This window comes from Pezoporus occidentalis, unplaced genomic scaffold, assembly GCF_034315485.1.
Source record: "Pezoporus occidentalis ecotype Australia unplaced genomic scaffold, CSIRO_AGI_Poc_V1 ctg27, whole genome shotgun sequence".
NCBI classification, from domain to species: domain Eukaryota; kingdom Metazoa; phylum Chordata; class Aves; order Psittaciformes; family Psittacidae; genus Pezoporus; species Pezoporus occidentalis.
This window is the reverse complement of record NW_026914611.1, coordinates 6,567,671-6,585,700: the sequence shown is the minus strand read 5'-3', so window position 1 is coordinate 6,585,700 and position 18,030 is coordinate 6,567,671. Positions and strand designations below refer to the sequence as shown.

The following is an 18,030-nucleotide window of genomic DNA, read 5'->3' as shown; positions in this document are numbered from 1 at the left end:
AGTTAAATCATATGGAGACAAGTTCCCCTTTGAAAATCTACAAGTTATTAGGAGTTACAAAGGATTTTCTGCATTTGCAGTTTTCATTAGTTACAGCCTTTAGAGGCTGGCAGCATGTAACACATCTCTGCTTTACTGAGGATGCTGCTCAGTATTTTCAAAGCTTTTAGTTTAAAGAGGGTATTAATGTGTTTAGAAGTATTCTCCTTATGTCAGTATGGAATGTTTCTTAAACCTGTCTTTTTCATTGCAAAAACACCTTCTCTGTTCTTAGAGCATAAGTTTAACGCAAGTTCAGCTGTGCTAGCAGCCATACTTTTTACGCTCTTCCTCCCACCTTCTCTGTTTGCAACTTTTAGCTTTGATGGAGCATAATTGAAACCTACAGGCTTTGATGACTTTTAACTTCACCTTAGCCAATTCTAGATTAAGATCCAGGCCTCTGCACTGAGTGATACACAAGGGCTGGTTCTCTGAATCCAAAGTGAAAGGGTAAAATTAAGATCCTGCCAAATATGGATTTAATATTCCTATACACCTTTTTAGCCTGAGATCCTACACTGGGTTATGAAACTGCTGTGGTAGAAAGGCCTAAGTCTACCATGGAAGTAAACATCCTTTTTTTCTGTTTCTCCGTTTGCGATAACCAGGGTACATGTTTCCAGAAGAGCAGAGAACTAACAAATGCTGATTTTTTGCTGCAGGGTAATCCCATGTCTTGACTAGAAATGCAATGTCATTTTCCATTTGAATTGCATGAAGACTGACAGAATACAGTAAATAGAATACAGCATAGATAGAGGTGATTTTGCACTGTGGAAAACTACTGTGATTGTCAAAGGGATTTGCTGAATGATGGTGTTGAGAAGATACTGAGGTCCTTATCTGAATTAGTATATTTGGGTTCCTGCCCAGTGATTTAAGCTGCATGTCAGAGAAACCTCTAGACAATTTAAGGCTCGTAAGAACCATAGCAAAAACATTTCGGTGCCCTAGTGCAGCCAGCACCTGCCTGACACTCAGCGGGAGTGCAGCTCACAAAACCTCATACCCCAGATAATAGCGGCTGTTTCCAGCTAGGGTCTCTACTCATTCTTGCTACAGTCCTGAGCACAACTCTCTTTGGCCAGACACACCAGTGCTGTGCAAGTGTTCAGCAATAAGCTCGGCAAGCGGAGGGTGCGTGATGCAGTCTGTTTTGATTCAGATGCTGTACAACTCTTTAATTTTGCTCATTGGCTTTTCCTCTAGATGATTGCTGAGACAGTATTAACAGCTATCATAATTAGTACATTATAAATCTATAGATATGTAAATAGAAGGAACATCGAAGTCTGAAATGTAAATTCAATGACTGGTAGTAAAGCAAATAGTGTTATGTTAAACTCTTGTTTTCAAAATGATAGAATAAATAAAGCAAGATTAATGGTCACTGAAGTTTTAGCTAATAAATGTCAAATTTTGGATGGAATGGATGGAAAAAGAGCAGTGGTAACATTATAACTAAGTAAATAACTGAAACAAATCAATGTGCCTTTGCAAATGCATACGTTTAAGAACTAGCTGCTAAAAATTGCTTTAATACGTAAAATTAGTTTTAATAAAAAAAAATATAGCTGTAGATCACTTTTCAAAGAGAATTTATTCATTAAAGTACCTGCTGTGGTTCATCTGCTTTTTTTGGTCTTCAGGAAAGAGCTTATTCTCTTCTAACATTTCTAATACATAAAAACTGAGTCATATTGTTCTCCTAGAAAGCAATTTTTTACCATTTCAGTGGAGAAAAAAAAAAATTACTGAATGCTGGAACAGCTGGTATAGAAATTCTACAGAGTGATTAGGAAATGATTACAAAAATAGTTGTCAGGAGGTTACCACTCTTCCACTACAGTACCAAGCCATTTCTACTAATTTGAAAACTGAGTATATTTTTGCCTTACCAGCCTATCCAAACTTGTGCCAGCAGCAGTTGTAGGTCGCTCCTCTGGGTTATATGTTCTAAACCGCGCATTAAAGTTTTCAGGGACAGAACGGGAAGATCGCAGGGCAGGTGCTGGTTTAGGCTGGCCACATCCTTGGAAAACCTGAAAAAGACATTGCAGGTTATATGAGAATCATAAAAAAAAAAAAAAAAAAAAGGGAGCTGGTATTTCATAGACTTTTTATTCTCTCATATATTTGAAATGAACTTTGACTGACATTTTGATACTAGTGAATTGAGCACTTGCCCTGCATTAAAGCTCAGGTTAACAATTAAGCACTATTAATTACTTGGTTAAGGTACAAAAACATATAGGGACCCCCTTAACTTAGGAAGGTGATTATTGTAAGAAATTAACATCTGAAAGCATTTTAATTGCTGTCTTTATAAGAAGACAAATAAACAAAAGAAGTCCTTTGTGGCAGGACTTAATTGAAAATTGGTTTAGCTTTTGCTAAAATGCGGTATTTATCCAGAAACACAGCTCTTTCATAATCCCTAACCACAGCTCTTCCTACCTTGTAATTTTGTTTGTTGTCTCAGAAAATGGCAATGATGGAATAGTCTTATTAACTAGATAACTTTCTTATTCCCTACCAATCCCTCCATAAAAGAGGGGTGAGGCATATTGAGTGAGCAATAGTGAGGATTATTTTCAGCTAGTGTGTTTGTTTTCTAGGTATAAAAAATAATATTCAGGGTTATTACATTTTTCATGTATTTCCACTTGGAAAAAGTTTCAGTAGCATATAACTGGTGGATACTAAAGGACACAGAAAACACTTTTGACTAGTGGGTGTCAAGTATATATCCCAGAGGGTTTCTCCCAGAAGCTGCTCAACTGAAAGGAGCTAAAATATTCAGAGTTAAGTTTTTCAAGTGCTCTCATGAAGCAGGATCCTAATGTTTGCCTTCATGCCAACTCTTTCAGTTCTTTTTTGTGACCACTGTATTTTGGCTGTTTCAAGATTTTGCTTTCATTCAGAGAAAAAAAGAAATTAAATGTCAGAATTTCTTGTAAGATGCAATTTACAAATCCCTAATGTCACAAAACTATCTGTCTGAATGAACTTTGTGGAGGTGAAAACTCTTTTACAGGTGCTGTGTTTTGTTTGTAGGACCAGATTACTTTTTTTGTGTAGTAAATAAGATGATGAGCTCATGACCTATGTTGTTAGGCAGTGATCAGAAAGAATCACATTTCACTTTGAGACCTTTAGATTTTGAGACTTGAGCTGCTCTGTCCTGATGTAGCCATGGATGGTGTGAGTTTTGTTGGTTTCAGGATACATTAAAATCTGCTCTTAGGTTTCACGATGTTAATTTAGAGGCCCCAAATGATTAAAAATTTGCTGAAAGAAATTGATTCATACTAAATTTATGTCTAATCATCAGATCTATTTTTGGCTCAAAGTCCAGCAAGTCAGCTGTTATATAGCCACTGGGATTTTTAATTTATGAGTGGAATACTGCTTGGTCTGGTTTGACAATATCTGTAAGAATTTTTTAGGAGTTTCTAGCTTCTTTAGCCGTGGTGACTATTAGACAACAAGTTCCTTTAATCAATCTAGAAAGATGATTTTAGCTTGTAAAGCTTTACATTTTTCAGCAGTAAAGAATCTTATTTTTCCTCTTTGAAGAAAATTCAACTAAGATTAATGTTCAGGATTTCTACATGATTGTGTATGCTACTGTACATTTTAAAGGGTAAAATAGATATGCTGGGGTCATCAGTTACACTTACAAAAGCGTATTCATATTTCTTCTGGCAAAACATAAATCATGTGCAGAAAAAACAACCATTTATTTAGATATCTAACAAATTCTATTTAGTCAAATAAGCAACTGGGTATTTGCTTACAAAGGCAAGTTATCCAAAACATTCTGCTTGATTCTCAGGCGGAAGAGAAGTGAGAGTGCTGAATCTTCTCCTTAAATTTCACAGTGTGTGACTGCTGGGCTACTTTTGTGACATATGTGAGTCTACATCATTTATATTTCATCTTTCCTATGACATATTGAATAAACTGCAACATAGACTTTGTAGCATTTAGCATCTTACAAATCATTGTAGCAACTGATTTTATATGAACAAATTTACCTACAGCCAGACAATAACAGAAATGGAAACTAGATAACAATTTTTACATGACAGGAAAAAAATAAGTTACTTTTAAAATGACCTGGCAGAAATACAGTAAGGATACAATATTTTGTATCTACATTTTGAGTGCAAAAGAAACATTTTCTAATTTGCGTCCAGGTATTAACTGACAGAACAGAAAATGTAAAGCTGATACCTGAAATTAACAAATGCTTCCTAAGAAGAAGGACATGGAATACTTTCTTCACAATGCTACTCAGAGATATTGAGCAATTTCTGAAAAAATATCCAGATGTATCTATACGCATGCTGTGAATTGGCAGCACTAATCCACTCTCTTCAGAAAACTGCATTTTATGTGTAAATGGTGCAGTCAATTTCAGCTGAATTTAGAGAAGGGATTCCATTTTAAATCAAGAAACTTGATTTAGGTGTGTACATGTGGGTGCCTATATTTAAGCTAGACATCAAAACTTCCATTTTAGACAGTGGAGATCAAAAGCTCCCTTCAGTTGCTCTCACATCAGCATCTACAATAGTTTGTGATGTCCTGGTATATCTGAGACTTTTTTTTAAGACTGTCTTAACACAAGACCATTCTGCACTGAACTGCAGCTAAAACAAATGGGATGGGCTACCCTAGGATGTCACAAGACCTCTATGGGAAGAGATATGAAATGAGCTATGAGATCAAGTTAACAGATCCAGTTAAGGATTATATCTTAGCGAGCTGACTAAACAGAGGTATATACTTCAAAATCAGGATATTGATACTGTAAAAAAAAGTCCTTTTCCCAGGAGAACTTGAAGTTTTGAGTCCTAGCAGATAGTTTGTTCTCTGTGAAGTCTTGAGCTATACTGTTATTTAGCCATGTGCTAGTGTTCAGTATTTCCTATGGAGTTTCTCTGTTTGATTCTGCTCCGTTGGCTCTTTCATCTTCACATAGAATAGAATAGATTTTTTTCCTGAAATGCCATTATATTTTTTCTGCACAGAGCTCTCGAAAGAACACAGATAAATGAAGAGGTTATGCTAATATTAGACTCAGGGCCATTTTAAGAAGAACCTTGGATGTAGTTTTTATGAAGATTTCCTCCTTATAAATAATGCACAGGTGGTCTGCTATGTCATGGAGCTCATTCATCCTTTTAGCTGAAGTTAATTGCTGAAAAGGAACATATATCTATAGGTTAAAAAGGCACATCCATCAGCTCAGATAAAAGTAGATTTAAGACTTACTAAGAGAAGGCTCAGTTATGTGATGGCCTTTATGAAAGTGGAAAAATCTTGGCATGTCAGCCAAATGACACAGCAGCCAAACATAGCTGTACAGAACCAGATTGTTTAAAACGCAGGAGATAGGCTAGTTGTTATGTTTTGAGTTGCATTTTGAGGCATAATTATGCTGATGCAACCAGATTAGGAATTTTCTCCATTTTGAAGAAAAATTAATAACTTCTTTTCTGCTGTTTTTTGAGTTTTTCTCCACCTGTAGCAAGCAATCTCTGCAGATGTCAACTAGTAAACATTCATACTGTCAAAATGGAACAGATGTAGGGCTTACTCTTTGACTTGAAGCAGAAATCAAAGGTAATGGTACTGACAGCCTTATGGGAATATTTTAAAGGTCCCCAAAACATGTTTGTTGTGGCCAAGATTGAAATGAGCAATTTATATGTTATGACTCTCTAAATGTGACTCCTTGAAATGCCCCAGGGAGAATAAGAATAAGGTAAGTGTATGCTATGACTAAGTCTTGCATATGAACTGAGCCATGAGAAACAATACGCAGAATGCAAAACTTTTACCTGAGAGATAATTAAACTTGTTGCTGAGCACTGAGTTTGGCGCTATAACGTTCAAATACCAAAGAAGTGTCACTGGCAAATAACAAAGAGATTTCAATAATGAAGATAAATGTCTCAAGACATCAGGAGAAATCAAGAGGTAAATCTATTGCAACCTGACTTCTACTAGAAGCAACATTCAGGGAAAACCACTGAAGGTTTGGCAGACCCAGATTGAAAAGTCTACAAGTGTCTTGGGAGGCATCTCAGAAGAGCCCACGTTGACTGTTTTTGAATTCTGTGGTTTGTTTTGCAGATGATGATCTGTCAGAATAGCTGCCAGTGTTAGATGATGAAGCTATGGAAACTGTTTTTGATGATCTTCAGTTCTTACCTTTATTTGGAGAAGGGAAACTCAGGTCTGATTCAGAGCACATATATTTCTCTAGCAGAAAGGACTTGAAGTCTGAATTTCTAAACCACTGCTCCTTTTTGAAAAGCATCTCCAGATACTGCAGCTGTCAGGAATGGGACTTTCCCCAAGGCAAAATAAGGACCTCATGCGGCTGTCTTTCAGGGACATGGCAGCCACACATGGTTGAGGAGCCTATGAAGCCTGGTGATTTGTGGGCCAGACTTCCTAGACATACAGTCCTGAATAGAGGCTGTAGAGAAACACCACGAAAACACAGAAAAATTCCAGCTTTAGGATGAATTTGAGGATCTTAACATAATATTAGTACCTGGTTGATGTGAACTGTGTTAAAAGAATCAACCACAATCAGCATACAATCAAGAGAAATTAATGGCCCAGGAACAGAGACGCTCCATTTTAGGCAGTGACAGGTGCTAGGATGTGGCTAAGTCTGTATGTCCTTGATTGGAAGTACAAAGATAGAATAAGTACCTGTGGCACCTCTATAATTCTGTCTTGATATTGATGTGCACCCATCAAGACTCGAAGACAGAGGGTTTGTGTCTTCTAAGGAAATGAAAAACAAGGTATGAACCCAAGCAATAAGCCCCAAATATCCACACTGATTAATTGTTAACTTACTGGCTTTTTCTTGGACTGCTCCAACTTGCTCTTGGCAGAATGAAACAGCTCCAGAGTAGGTAGCTCTTAGCAGTACAGAAATGAATCAGGCTGTGATACTTTGGCCTCAAGATCAGGCACTGGTCTTTGTCTCCCTTTTATTTATTAGTATAACTGTAACCATGAAGACTATTTCTCAGAAAAATAGTGCTGAATACGAGGTGCAGGTTTATAGGAAAAAGATATTGGACAAAACCTTCAGTACTACATCAAGCAAAGAATGGAGGGACAAACCATGAAAATGGAGACTTAGGAAGTTCACAATGTATTTTTCTCCTGATGTTTAAAATGAAGACTTCATCATTCATGAAGAGCACCCATTTTTACTCATTTTTATACACATTCTTTTGGAGAGTGTACATTGTTGCTCATTTAATTTTGCCTGCATGTACAGTCAATGTGTTATATCAGACATATATTTTTCTCAAATAAAGGTCAATACATGATTGCAGCTGGTATAATATAAAACATCATTTGGTGATACTAAGACAAACTGATACTGCAATTTAATGTGACTGACTTTTGAAATAGGGAAATTTTATATAAATACTTGAAAAAGGAGGGGGATAAATTTGGGGTTAAATGAATTCTGGGTCTTCTGCCTACAAAGACAGTAAGATTAGTGAGAGGTTCTTGAGGAAGAAACTGTTTTCATTTGTTCCCTTCCTTTTAAAAGAGAAAAAAACATTATTCAAAATGGACCAAAATTCTACTGAATTCAGCATAGAGCCTCTTCCCATACATCAAACAGATTTTTAGGTAGAAAAAGCTGCATGTCAGTGATGAAATAATCTGTGTGTATGTGGGAGTTGCAGGCATAACGTTATTAGTGCATCATCATTTTCCCATTGTAAAAGCATGCTGACTGACTTGTGGAAAAATAGCTCTGATTCCTAGTCATCACATTTTCAGTGGGTACAGTCAAATGCAAGATAACAAAATTGTTTGAAGATTTCAACACCCTGCCTGAAGCTTTCTGAGCAGCGTCTCAGAATAATTGAGAAGTGTGTCTTTTCTCCTACATTAAGTCTGCAATTGCATTCCATGCACCCCATTACATCTGGCAAGGTATCTGTCATTCTCACTGAAGCTCTAAGTGGTCAGTATGTGTAAGGGGGAAAAATTAGACAACAGATGACTGATTCGAAATCTGCTCATATGTCGTATCTACAGATCTGACAGGACATTGGAGAATGCAGCACCAAACCCAAAGTCCTTGCCTTCTTATACTTTTCTTTAAGGATAAAGCATTTTCATGTGTTAGGACCTGAAAAAAAAAAAGTATGGATATGACCTAAGAAAATAAGGAAATTCCATTTTAGGAGAATAATGGTCTACACAGAAATATACAAAAGCCCCCCAAGGATAGACAGTTCTGTTATCTATGAAAATATCATAAAATAAATTTCACTGATATAATTTGGTTTCTGTATCTCAAGAGTTTAAAAACGTTGGCTAAGGTTTCTCTTAGAAAAAAATCTTTATATTGCAAACAGAATTGCTGTGATTTATTAATCATTGCAGCAAATAAAATATTTCTGAGGGGCAGGAGAAACTCTGCTGCAAACAAGTAGTGAGATGAGTTTGTGCCAAGATGTCATTGGATGCTGGCAGGGGATGTAGCTTCCTGACTAATGCTGAAAACTGAGAGTCAAGCAAATAAAAAGGAAAATTAAATACACCTGAGCCTTGGGCAAGTTTTCAGTAAAAATATTTCTTATTTCTTTTCCTGAGGTACGAGCTGAGTTTGCTGAAGCTAGCCTTTCATTCCCAAAGTATTGGAGAGAATTTGGCTGTTAGATGCCTTGATCATGGCTGCCAGAACAAAGTCTCATCGTGCAGGATGTAGACAGGTTTTAAAATCCAAGTAACTTCATGTAAGTTGAAAGTAAAAAGCATCTTGAAGGAAATCCTTAAAAACCTTCAGCACTGGGACCATAAAAAGCATCTAATTTTGGGTTGGCAGGAAGAATATTAACCTCAGCCTCCACCTCATCCCCACATTTTTCCTAGCTATGCAGCTTCCTTCCAAGCAATGGAAATTCACCATCTCAGATGGCAGTCTAGCCAACACCTAACTGAATACTTGGAGATCAATGGGTCGTAGAAACTCCTAAAGCAGAGAACCTGCAAACTTCAGATTTTGAGCTGCAGTGCACTGATGAGTATTAAGGAAAAGCCATTAATTGTTGACTATTGGCCCAACAGCACCTGCTACTGAATTCAAAGGATCTAATTAACCTGAGGTGCAGAGGTGGTGATGATCTGTGTACACACATACGCACTGAAAAATGGAAAGGAGGAAGCTGGTGCCATTAACTCTGTTTATCTTTGTGTCAGAATCGAGACAAAACTCTATCAAAGTGAGGTCTGGTAATCACAGACTGTCCAATGTAATGATATTTCCCTTGAGTGGCTATTAAAGGAGGTTAAATGGAACATTTTGTGTATTCACCTCAAACACATTGTACTTCAGTTTGACCTAGACAGATCAAAATGTGTTCAGAAGTTAATGTGGAGAATCACAGATGAGACACGAGCAGAAGTTACCAAGCATACTCTGCAGGATATTGCTTACAGGGTTATTGCTAATTTTTGACATTCTCTGTTTTTCTTAAATCTCTTACAGCTATAATTTTGAGTTAGCTAAATAGTACCTTTCTCCCTGTCGCTCCCTTTTGTAAACTTTGATCTTGCTTAAATAGGTGAAGGGTTCAAAGGCAGTCTGGTGCACAGCTGAACAAGAAAAAGAAATTTCTAGTGGTCTGGACAATTTTTCTCCAAGTCTAGACAGAAAAATGGTGGTGAAGTTTTTCCCCCTACTTGTGACCATGCAGCAACAGAAAAGGCGCGACTCACACAGTACCTTTGCCGACACCTGCATGCTGTTTTCTTGCATGTTCATGATGGCTTCAGAAATCTTGACATCAATAGGATCCATGACTGATTCAATGTTGAATGGTCCCTCTAATCTCTCCGCTACCAGAAGCATAGCATCTGTTAAAACACAAAGCAGCCATTCCCTTAAAGAAGGAATACCTTTAGGTGACTCAGGCAGACCAGCATTGGCAGCTGGAGGAGTGGGTATTGAATGCTCCTGAGCAGGAGCACATGGGGACATGTGGCAGCAAGACCATGAAGCCTGCAGGGCAGCTTCCCAGCTATCAAAAGTATCTTCCACTACTGCTGCCACCATAGAAAGAGGAAGAAATACTGTAAAAGTTAGATTCATAATAGTTGCCATAACATTATGGAGCTCGGGGTAAAATCATTTTACACAGCTCCACTTGAAGCAGCCAGTAGTGCTTTGGCATGTATTTATATAGTTTCCTTCCTGCAAAAAAGCAGGAAGATAAAAGTGAATCCCTGGGGTATGTTCTTAGAGTTTGTGTGAGATGATGAAAACTTTGATATGATATATCAGGGTGTTATAATTAAAGCAGCTGTTCTTTCTGACCTTAATGATCTCATTTTCTTGCAATATAAACAGCAGATGAATATTGGATTTCTGCCATAGTATATAGGTATAAACCATATTTGCCTTGCTACATTTTCAAAACATGTTTGAAAGTTGTATGCAGACTCACATATTCTTTGCATGTTTTGGATTTTAAAAACGATCATTTGCTTAATTTACCTTAAAGCCCCTCTGCAAAACAATTTTATCTTTCTGTAGTCATTAACAAGTAGAAACCAAGCAACTGAACAGAAATTACTAACAGTAAAAAAGGTTTTTCCATACATCACATTTGTGTACACAGAGACACAGATTCATCACACTTTCTATGACAATAGCTGTGTGATTTATACTATGCCTTTGAACATCATATTTGATCCTTGTCTCACATGTTAGCATTTAACATTTTCAGCATCTAATTAAACAGATGCCACTTGCAATTTTAACATGATAAACAAAAATCTTCACATGCTCTTATTTATTCCTCAGACTTAGACTCCAAAAGGTACTAAACAGAATTCTTTCCAAAACAGACCCCATGCGTGCTTTGCTATTGTGAGCACTAGTCCCATGGCAGCTATGTGAGCTTCTCCCTCTCCACAGGAGCACATGTGTGGATGTATGGGAAGAAGAGGCTGGTGCCTCACCCTAGCAATTGAGACACAGACTCCCATGCCCAGCCTGACCTGAGCGCTACAGTGCGTTGTTTATATGCACTCAGTGCATGCCCAAAAATCCTACTGAAACTAAAATTACTGGGCATGCAAGCCTAAGCACTTCTGGAAATCTGGGTCTAATATTTCAGAGTATTTTTAGACTGGAAAGAGTCTAATGTCAGTTACTTGGAGTGGGGCACGTAGCACTTGCTGCTAACTGTGAGAAATGGTGAGAGGATAGGAATTTGATTTCAAACAGGGGTGTTATTTTGACTGTATGTGATTTTAAAATTTTTTAGCTTAAACACTTTCCAGTGGGAATCTTGATGAAAACAATACGTAGCTCTGATACAGGAAACAAAACAGGTTTTATACGCACAAAGATAACACACACATATACACATGCGCAGGCATACACTTAAGAGATTCCTGCAATAATTAGCTATTTTTCCACATGCAAAGAGAATAAAATATTTTCTTCTTCACACATTTGGAACGACTTGTATACAACATTTATGCCTTAGCACTTTGTGAACAACCTGATCAGCCTAAATTCTAGCTGCCACAACCAATAGTAGGACACATGTCTTGGTGGCTGGATTGTGGTGATTTAGTTCAGGATTAAGGTAAAGATTAGGGTTAATGCATAAAACAGTCATGAGATAGTTCTTTTTTTTTTTTTTTTTTTTGTAGAAGTAGCCCACAGCTTAAGTTAAAGACAGCTGCCTTTGTATGAGCACACTTTAGCTGTGGAACTAGCAGGTTGGACAAGCCTAGTGCTAAGCTCAAGAACATGTTTTGCAGAAGGGTCTGTGTTGAAGTAGAGTTCAGTAAAAAAGGTAATTGCTGGAGACCTCTCATGAGAATGGGTGTTAAGTCTACTTGCCTTTTCTTCTGATGGCATGGGACACTAGTTATGAATTAAAACTTGAAGTGGAATCTCAGCTACATGTCAGAAAAATGCACCATTTAATTATAAAATTAATTCATTAAGATTTAATTATAAGAATAGCCTTTCCTCAAGCAAAGTGTCTTCAACTTCAAAATTAATAGTTCTAGGAGATGCAGAGATCTGTTTCTGACTTATACTTCTATTTTTAGAGAGAACATCCTTCAGTTCATCAGCTTCTGTTTTCTGAACCCTAACCCTATCCATAGATTTATTCTTTCTTTAGTCTTTGAACTGGAAGTTGGCAGAGTCTGAGATGTGGGCAATTTCTAGCTGCCAAAGGTCTGAGCTTTTTGCTGTGGTGAGCTTCCTTGTTTAGTATAGTATGGTATAGGCCTGATGGTGGTTTCAAGAGCTTGGGTTTGAGTTAAGGCTAGAGGCAAGTTTATATTTCAATCACATGGGCTATAGCTTTATGCTAAAAAAAATAATAAAAAAGGAAACGAAAAGAACAACAACAATAATAAAAGAACAGAGAGCAAGATAAAGCAGTGGATCCCAGGTTGTCCATAATCTTTAATTGCTATTTCCTTCTCTAGTGTGGAATGACTCTGGACCACTCCAGGCAGCTACTCACAACACATATCCGTGGAGAAGTGAGCCTGAAGCAGTGAGGCTGTGAGCCAACAGTATCACTTGACACTGGAGCCCTGCAATCTTTTATTTAGTTAGCATTATAGGAGTATGGCTAGGGACCAATGTGTTACGGGAAAGTTTAATTTGAAATTTCCACACCTTTATCGATGACAGGTACATCTTTACATCAGCAGTCTGTGTTTTTGTTTTGGAGACAGAATGTGGGACAAGACCAGTGTTAAACTAGAAGCCCATACAGGGACATATTTGGAGAGGCAGAGTCTAAGAAACGGATTAAATGCTTGGAAGGGAAATGCCTGAAGGGCTAAGGTGAAACAGGCTCCTCCTGCAACATTATTTCTGAGGCTGACACAAACTGTGTTTCCAGTTAAAGCTCATTTTAGGACTCACAGGACTAGTAGTCTTGGGTAATTGCACAGTTTGGATGAGCTCTTGCACAAATGGAAAACTGATGTTGTTTGAGGACTCATTTTATCTTCTTCAGTTTTAGCAAGTGTGTGGGGCCATGGCTGATTCTGGTAGGAATGTTTGCTTCTGGTAGGAGCATGACAAGCTCAGTTGAGCAAAATAGGATGAGCAAGTGCCACTTCTATAAACTACTAAATTGTTTTCTTAGCCTCTGACTGAGCTCTTCTTTTTACCATTTCTCTAACCATCAAGTTGTTCTTAATACTAAATCAAAGCCATTCAGGTGCTACCTGACAGCCTTAGACCGAAAGAAGCCTCAAAGATAAAGGTGGCCATTTCAAGCGTGCAAGCCCCTTGGGAACATAATCACTGCTGCAGTTAACCAGCTTCTACCTACTGATTTTTTGAGTTAACCCTCAGATTAAAATTCAGACTGAATTTCCTATCATTAACATTCCTATCCTATAAAAAAGCAACAAACAAACCAACCAACACACCCTCAGTGTGCTGTCTTCAGGTGAATTCCTCCTTTGGAAGATATTTCCTCAGCTCATTAGGTTCATCTTCTTGTCAGCTCTAACCCTCACTCCAGTGCTAAACCTTATTATTCACTTGCCCAGGAATGCATACAATACACACACATCAGGTATTCTATGCAACTGAATGAAATAAAAGCTGTTAGGCTGCATATAGTGAAAATCAGCTGAAATTTAATGATCTGACATTTATGATATGACAGTCAAAATGATGTAACGGTCCTTCCCAGACTGTAGTTCTTTAAATCTATAATTATATAGAAACAAAAATAACACTATTGTCCCAAATCTTTTTTTCTCCTAAAAATGTTAAGAACATTATTACAGGAGAAGCTGGAAAGATTTCAAAATGAAGTTAAGAAAATCTATATGCCTCAGTCTTGAAATCTTAATTCTCAAGAACAGACCCTTGAACTCAAAGAAAGCCTAATTCTGTTTAGTAGGACTCTGTATGGGTTGAATAATTTCTCAGTCTGTTAGTGGGAGCTAAATTATTTTGCACTACAGAAATCTGAAAACTGATTGTTAATTGACTATCTGTTTTTTATGCTGTTAATACACTTGGACTGTGTTTTTCAATTACGCATGCTCTTTATTTTTACCTCTTTTGCGTTTTTCAAAATCTGCATTGTTAAGGCTAAGTACATGTCTTCTCTCTACATATACTACAGCACTTGGCAAACAGCTGGCGTCTAAACAGTGGATCAGGAACTCGGTTTAGATAAGTCATTCTTGTATTGCAGGTTTGTTAGTGACTAGGAAACAATAAACATGACTAATTGCTCACTCCCACAGGCTTGCAAAACCGTCCTGAGAAAGTGCAGAGCATATGGCACACTAGATTCACCATCAGTGTCACTGCTCCTAACCTCTTACAGTAGATGCATGTTGCTCAAAACACGAGTGGAGACCTTCCTGATAAAGCAAAAACCACAAGACTGTTGGAGTCCAAACCTTTAGTCTCAGGGGCCACAAAATGTCTCTGTTGGCTAGGCACAGCAGCTCTGTTTAACTGCTTTGGTATTCCCTTGTCCACACCAAGATATACCATAGGCATTTGACAGAGGTTCTTAGCAGACATTGTTTCATTTTAAGCCATATATTTAAAAAAGATCCTGCAGAAATGCTTGGTTTACTTCACAGATTATTATTTGTTTTATATTAAGTTTTTAATGATAAGCACAGGACAAAACTGATCACCATGATAGATGATTTATTGTGTAACTTGAAAATTCAGAAGGCCATGTGTGAATTTCAAGAGATGATGATGTTTTGTGAACCCTGAGCATCTTCAGGCAAAATAATGGATAGACTAATAATATAAACAGACAAGAATCTGCCTCTGTTTTCTAGGAACTGCATCAAGCTACTATTTTTTTGACTTATGTTGATACCAAAAATGATGGCTTCCTGTTCGTGTTGCATTTCCTTCAGGGCAGGTTTCCAGAAAACTTCCTAGTAAATCCTAGACTGAAACAAAATGATCAGGGACAAGAACACTGATTTATGAGCTATCCGACAAGTGGAACCCCCCCGAAACTAGACTGAAATACAAAGTTCCTGAAAAACAATTAACACCTCCTTTTTCTTGACACCTCTCTATCATCAAGAAAATGTGACAAGTCTGACAGGAAAGACTCAGGGAGCTGATAAGGGAGGGCATTTTTTGGGTCTATGTTAGCTTGGCTGCAACATTAGTTTTTCCTTTCATGCACAATTTTTTCTTCTAAATTATCAGTGAGAGTCCATCAGTGGCTGAGCTCTTCCCAGAGAAATCCAGAAGAGCATCTATGGATAAAATCTCTAAAAATGTTGTTTCTTCAGGGAGACAAAGAATGGTGAAATACTAGATTGCATATCCTACACAAAAAAAGTATATTTTGTTTTAGGGAAAAAAAGGAGGAAGTTCTTAAATTTCCTATCAGGAGGTTCCTGTTTTTTCTACTCCCATATATGTTGTCTTACATTTATGTATGGAGAACTGTGAAGTGCTAATTGCTTGTGAAAGAATATAAGGATAAATATTTATTTGGGAAGCTTCAAAGGATTTGTCTAGGGACTAGTCCGTGGATTAAACAAGAAGAGAGATGAACCAGCTGTAAACAGACTGAGCAACTTACTGTAGTTGACTATGACCCTGAGAACGGCAATGACTGTTTTGGAAAAGGATGTAACTGTTAAAATGCTGGGCTCCAAAGCAATGCTCATTTGGTAGCTTCCCAACCTTCTGACCAAAAGCAAGGGGAGGCAAGAGGGTTCCATTTACTACACCATGTAGGCAAAACTCACTTAGTTTTCCATCATGACACTAAATATAAATAGTGGTCATAAAATCTTTAGAGCATTATATGGTAAATTAATGAAACAAAATAAAAAGTAAAAATTGAAAAAAGAAATATGGGTATAAAGCGACTTTTTAGAAACATAATAACAGAGGAAATACATCCCTGTAATACTCTGCCAAAACTGACTGCTAGATTATGATTTACTAAAAAAACTCAAGAAGAGGAAAGTAGAACTGCACCTTTTATTTAATTAGGTACTAAGAACTCTCTTCTCAGGAAATCAGAATAAGACATGGCAGTGATGCCAAAACTGCTATTTTACTTCAGGTCCACAGACCCCTTTTTTATTTCATTATTCATATGAGAGCATTGTATGGTACTATCGTGATGAGGCTTAATTGACAGATTTCCTCTCTGACTATTCAGTACGAATATCCAGTTTTAAGCTCATCTGTTAAGGTACGTAGGAAAATTACTAGTCCTTGCCTGAGGTTTATGTGAGTGAGCAAACCGTGAGACACTGCTGGATGTGGCATGAGATTTTCTTGGAGGTAACAAGTAACAGAGTAGGCAGCTGAACAAAAGTCACAGATGGTTAGCAGAACATGGAGCAATGAAGAAAAAACACCTAGGGTGGTTTGTTTACATGGGAGAAAACAAGGGTAAAGGAAAAGATGGATTAACATGAGCTAGGAAAACGGGGTGAAGAGGGCATATGAAAGTGCCATCCATGTGGAAACACTGGTGGTCAGCAAACTTGTTGGTTGCCTGATCACTGCAGTATGCTCTATATTCTTACTAAACTCTATTCCTAAACATTTTCTAGTTGGCAATAGTAGTGGGGGCATGCATCATATTCTCTGTGCATGTACGTGTGATGTCCTGCTAGCAAACTTAAAGCTGGACTATCTGGCAAATAGGAGGAAACTAGCAGCTGGAAAAGACCCAAGGTGTAAACTGGGTACTTGGTGAAGGGTCTAGGCCTGGGTGCAGAGTCTGGATGGTCTCTGGGTGCACAGCCTGGAGGTCCATGCTGCTGTTCAAAGGAGCTGGTTCAAGATGTTCGTGTGCATGTGAATAAAGGGGTCTACATGCATTCTCCTAATGAACTGCCACAGCGGCCAGAATCCCATCCTGACTGGCATGGCAGAACTGTTTCTGAGAGAACACTGGCAATGGGCAAGGCAAAAGTTAGACCCTATACAAACTTCAGGCCAGTCTTCAATGTGTTCTAAAGCTTAATAACACCTCATGGCAGTCTGAGGGGGATCTCTTCACACTCTCAGCCTTCTGAGCCAGTTGTTTCTGTAGCTCTGCCTAGAGCACAGAGTTCTTCAACAGAGTAGTGAAGAAGAATGCAGTCCTGAAAGTGCTTACCATTACAGTGTACACAGAATCCCACACTGAGTATTAGAAATAACTAGGAAAGGAACAGAGCACCAAATAAAACATATACTTAAGAACATATCTACAGTGAAATAACATCTTGGATACTGCATTGCAGAAGAAGTTGTAAATGTAAGCTTTCAAATATGACAAAAATAGTAACCTAACATTCTATAATCTTGAATTAGAAAAATTATGGGAGGATGTAATAGAGGCCAGCCAAACTGCAGGTGACATAAGGACATGTTAAAGTTCATTGTCTATGCCAGTACAGGAAGGGTGTAGAATATGAAACTAGAGGATCACATTTTATTAATTTCTTAATGTTATAATGAAGATGCCTTGTTAATCCTGTGGCAAATTCCTTAGTGTCGCCATAACTACCAGAAAACATCTCGATGCTCTTCAATTCCTTTGGTAAATTTAGCCTTTTATTCTTCTGAATCAGAGAAAAATTTTGCCCTGTTCTGTGTGGGAAACCACAATTGCTATTAAGATCTGAAATACATATTTCTCAGGTACCAATGCCAGATTTCTGAATAGACATCCTATAAGAAACATCTTTCCTGTTACTTTGCCACTAAGCTGACTTTATGCCTTTCCTTGCCATAAATAAACAATCAACCTATGGCCAGCTTTGCTGGCATGACTCCATCCCAACGGAAAGCTCTTAGGGAGGTGTCATACACAGTTGAACAGACAAAATTGATTTTTTTTTTGCCTCTCATCTTATTGATTAATATGGAAATGTACTGCAGATATCTCATTGCATTTAAAACCCTGCCAC

The 18,030-nt window shown here is 37.7% G+C and overlaps 1 protein-coding gene across 3 annotated transcripts in view; it reads right to left on the bottom strand.

Annotated features, from left to right (window-relative positions):
- Window positions 1-18,030, bottom strand: part of GPC6 (glypican 6) — a 725,860-nt gene that overhangs the window by 59,246 nt on the left and 648,584 nt on the right. For all 3 annotated transcript variants that reach the window (XM_062624577.1, XM_062624578.1, XM_062624579.1), the window contains exons 5-6: window positions 9,836-9,966; window positions 1,941-2,084 (exon numbers count right to left, since the gene is read on the bottom strand). In XM_062624577.1, the coding sequence (XP_062480561.1) occupies window positions 1,941-2,084; window positions 9,836-9,966 (275 nt within the window). The remainder of the gene's footprint in view (window positions 1-1,940; window positions 2,085-9,835; window positions 9,967-18,030) is intronic.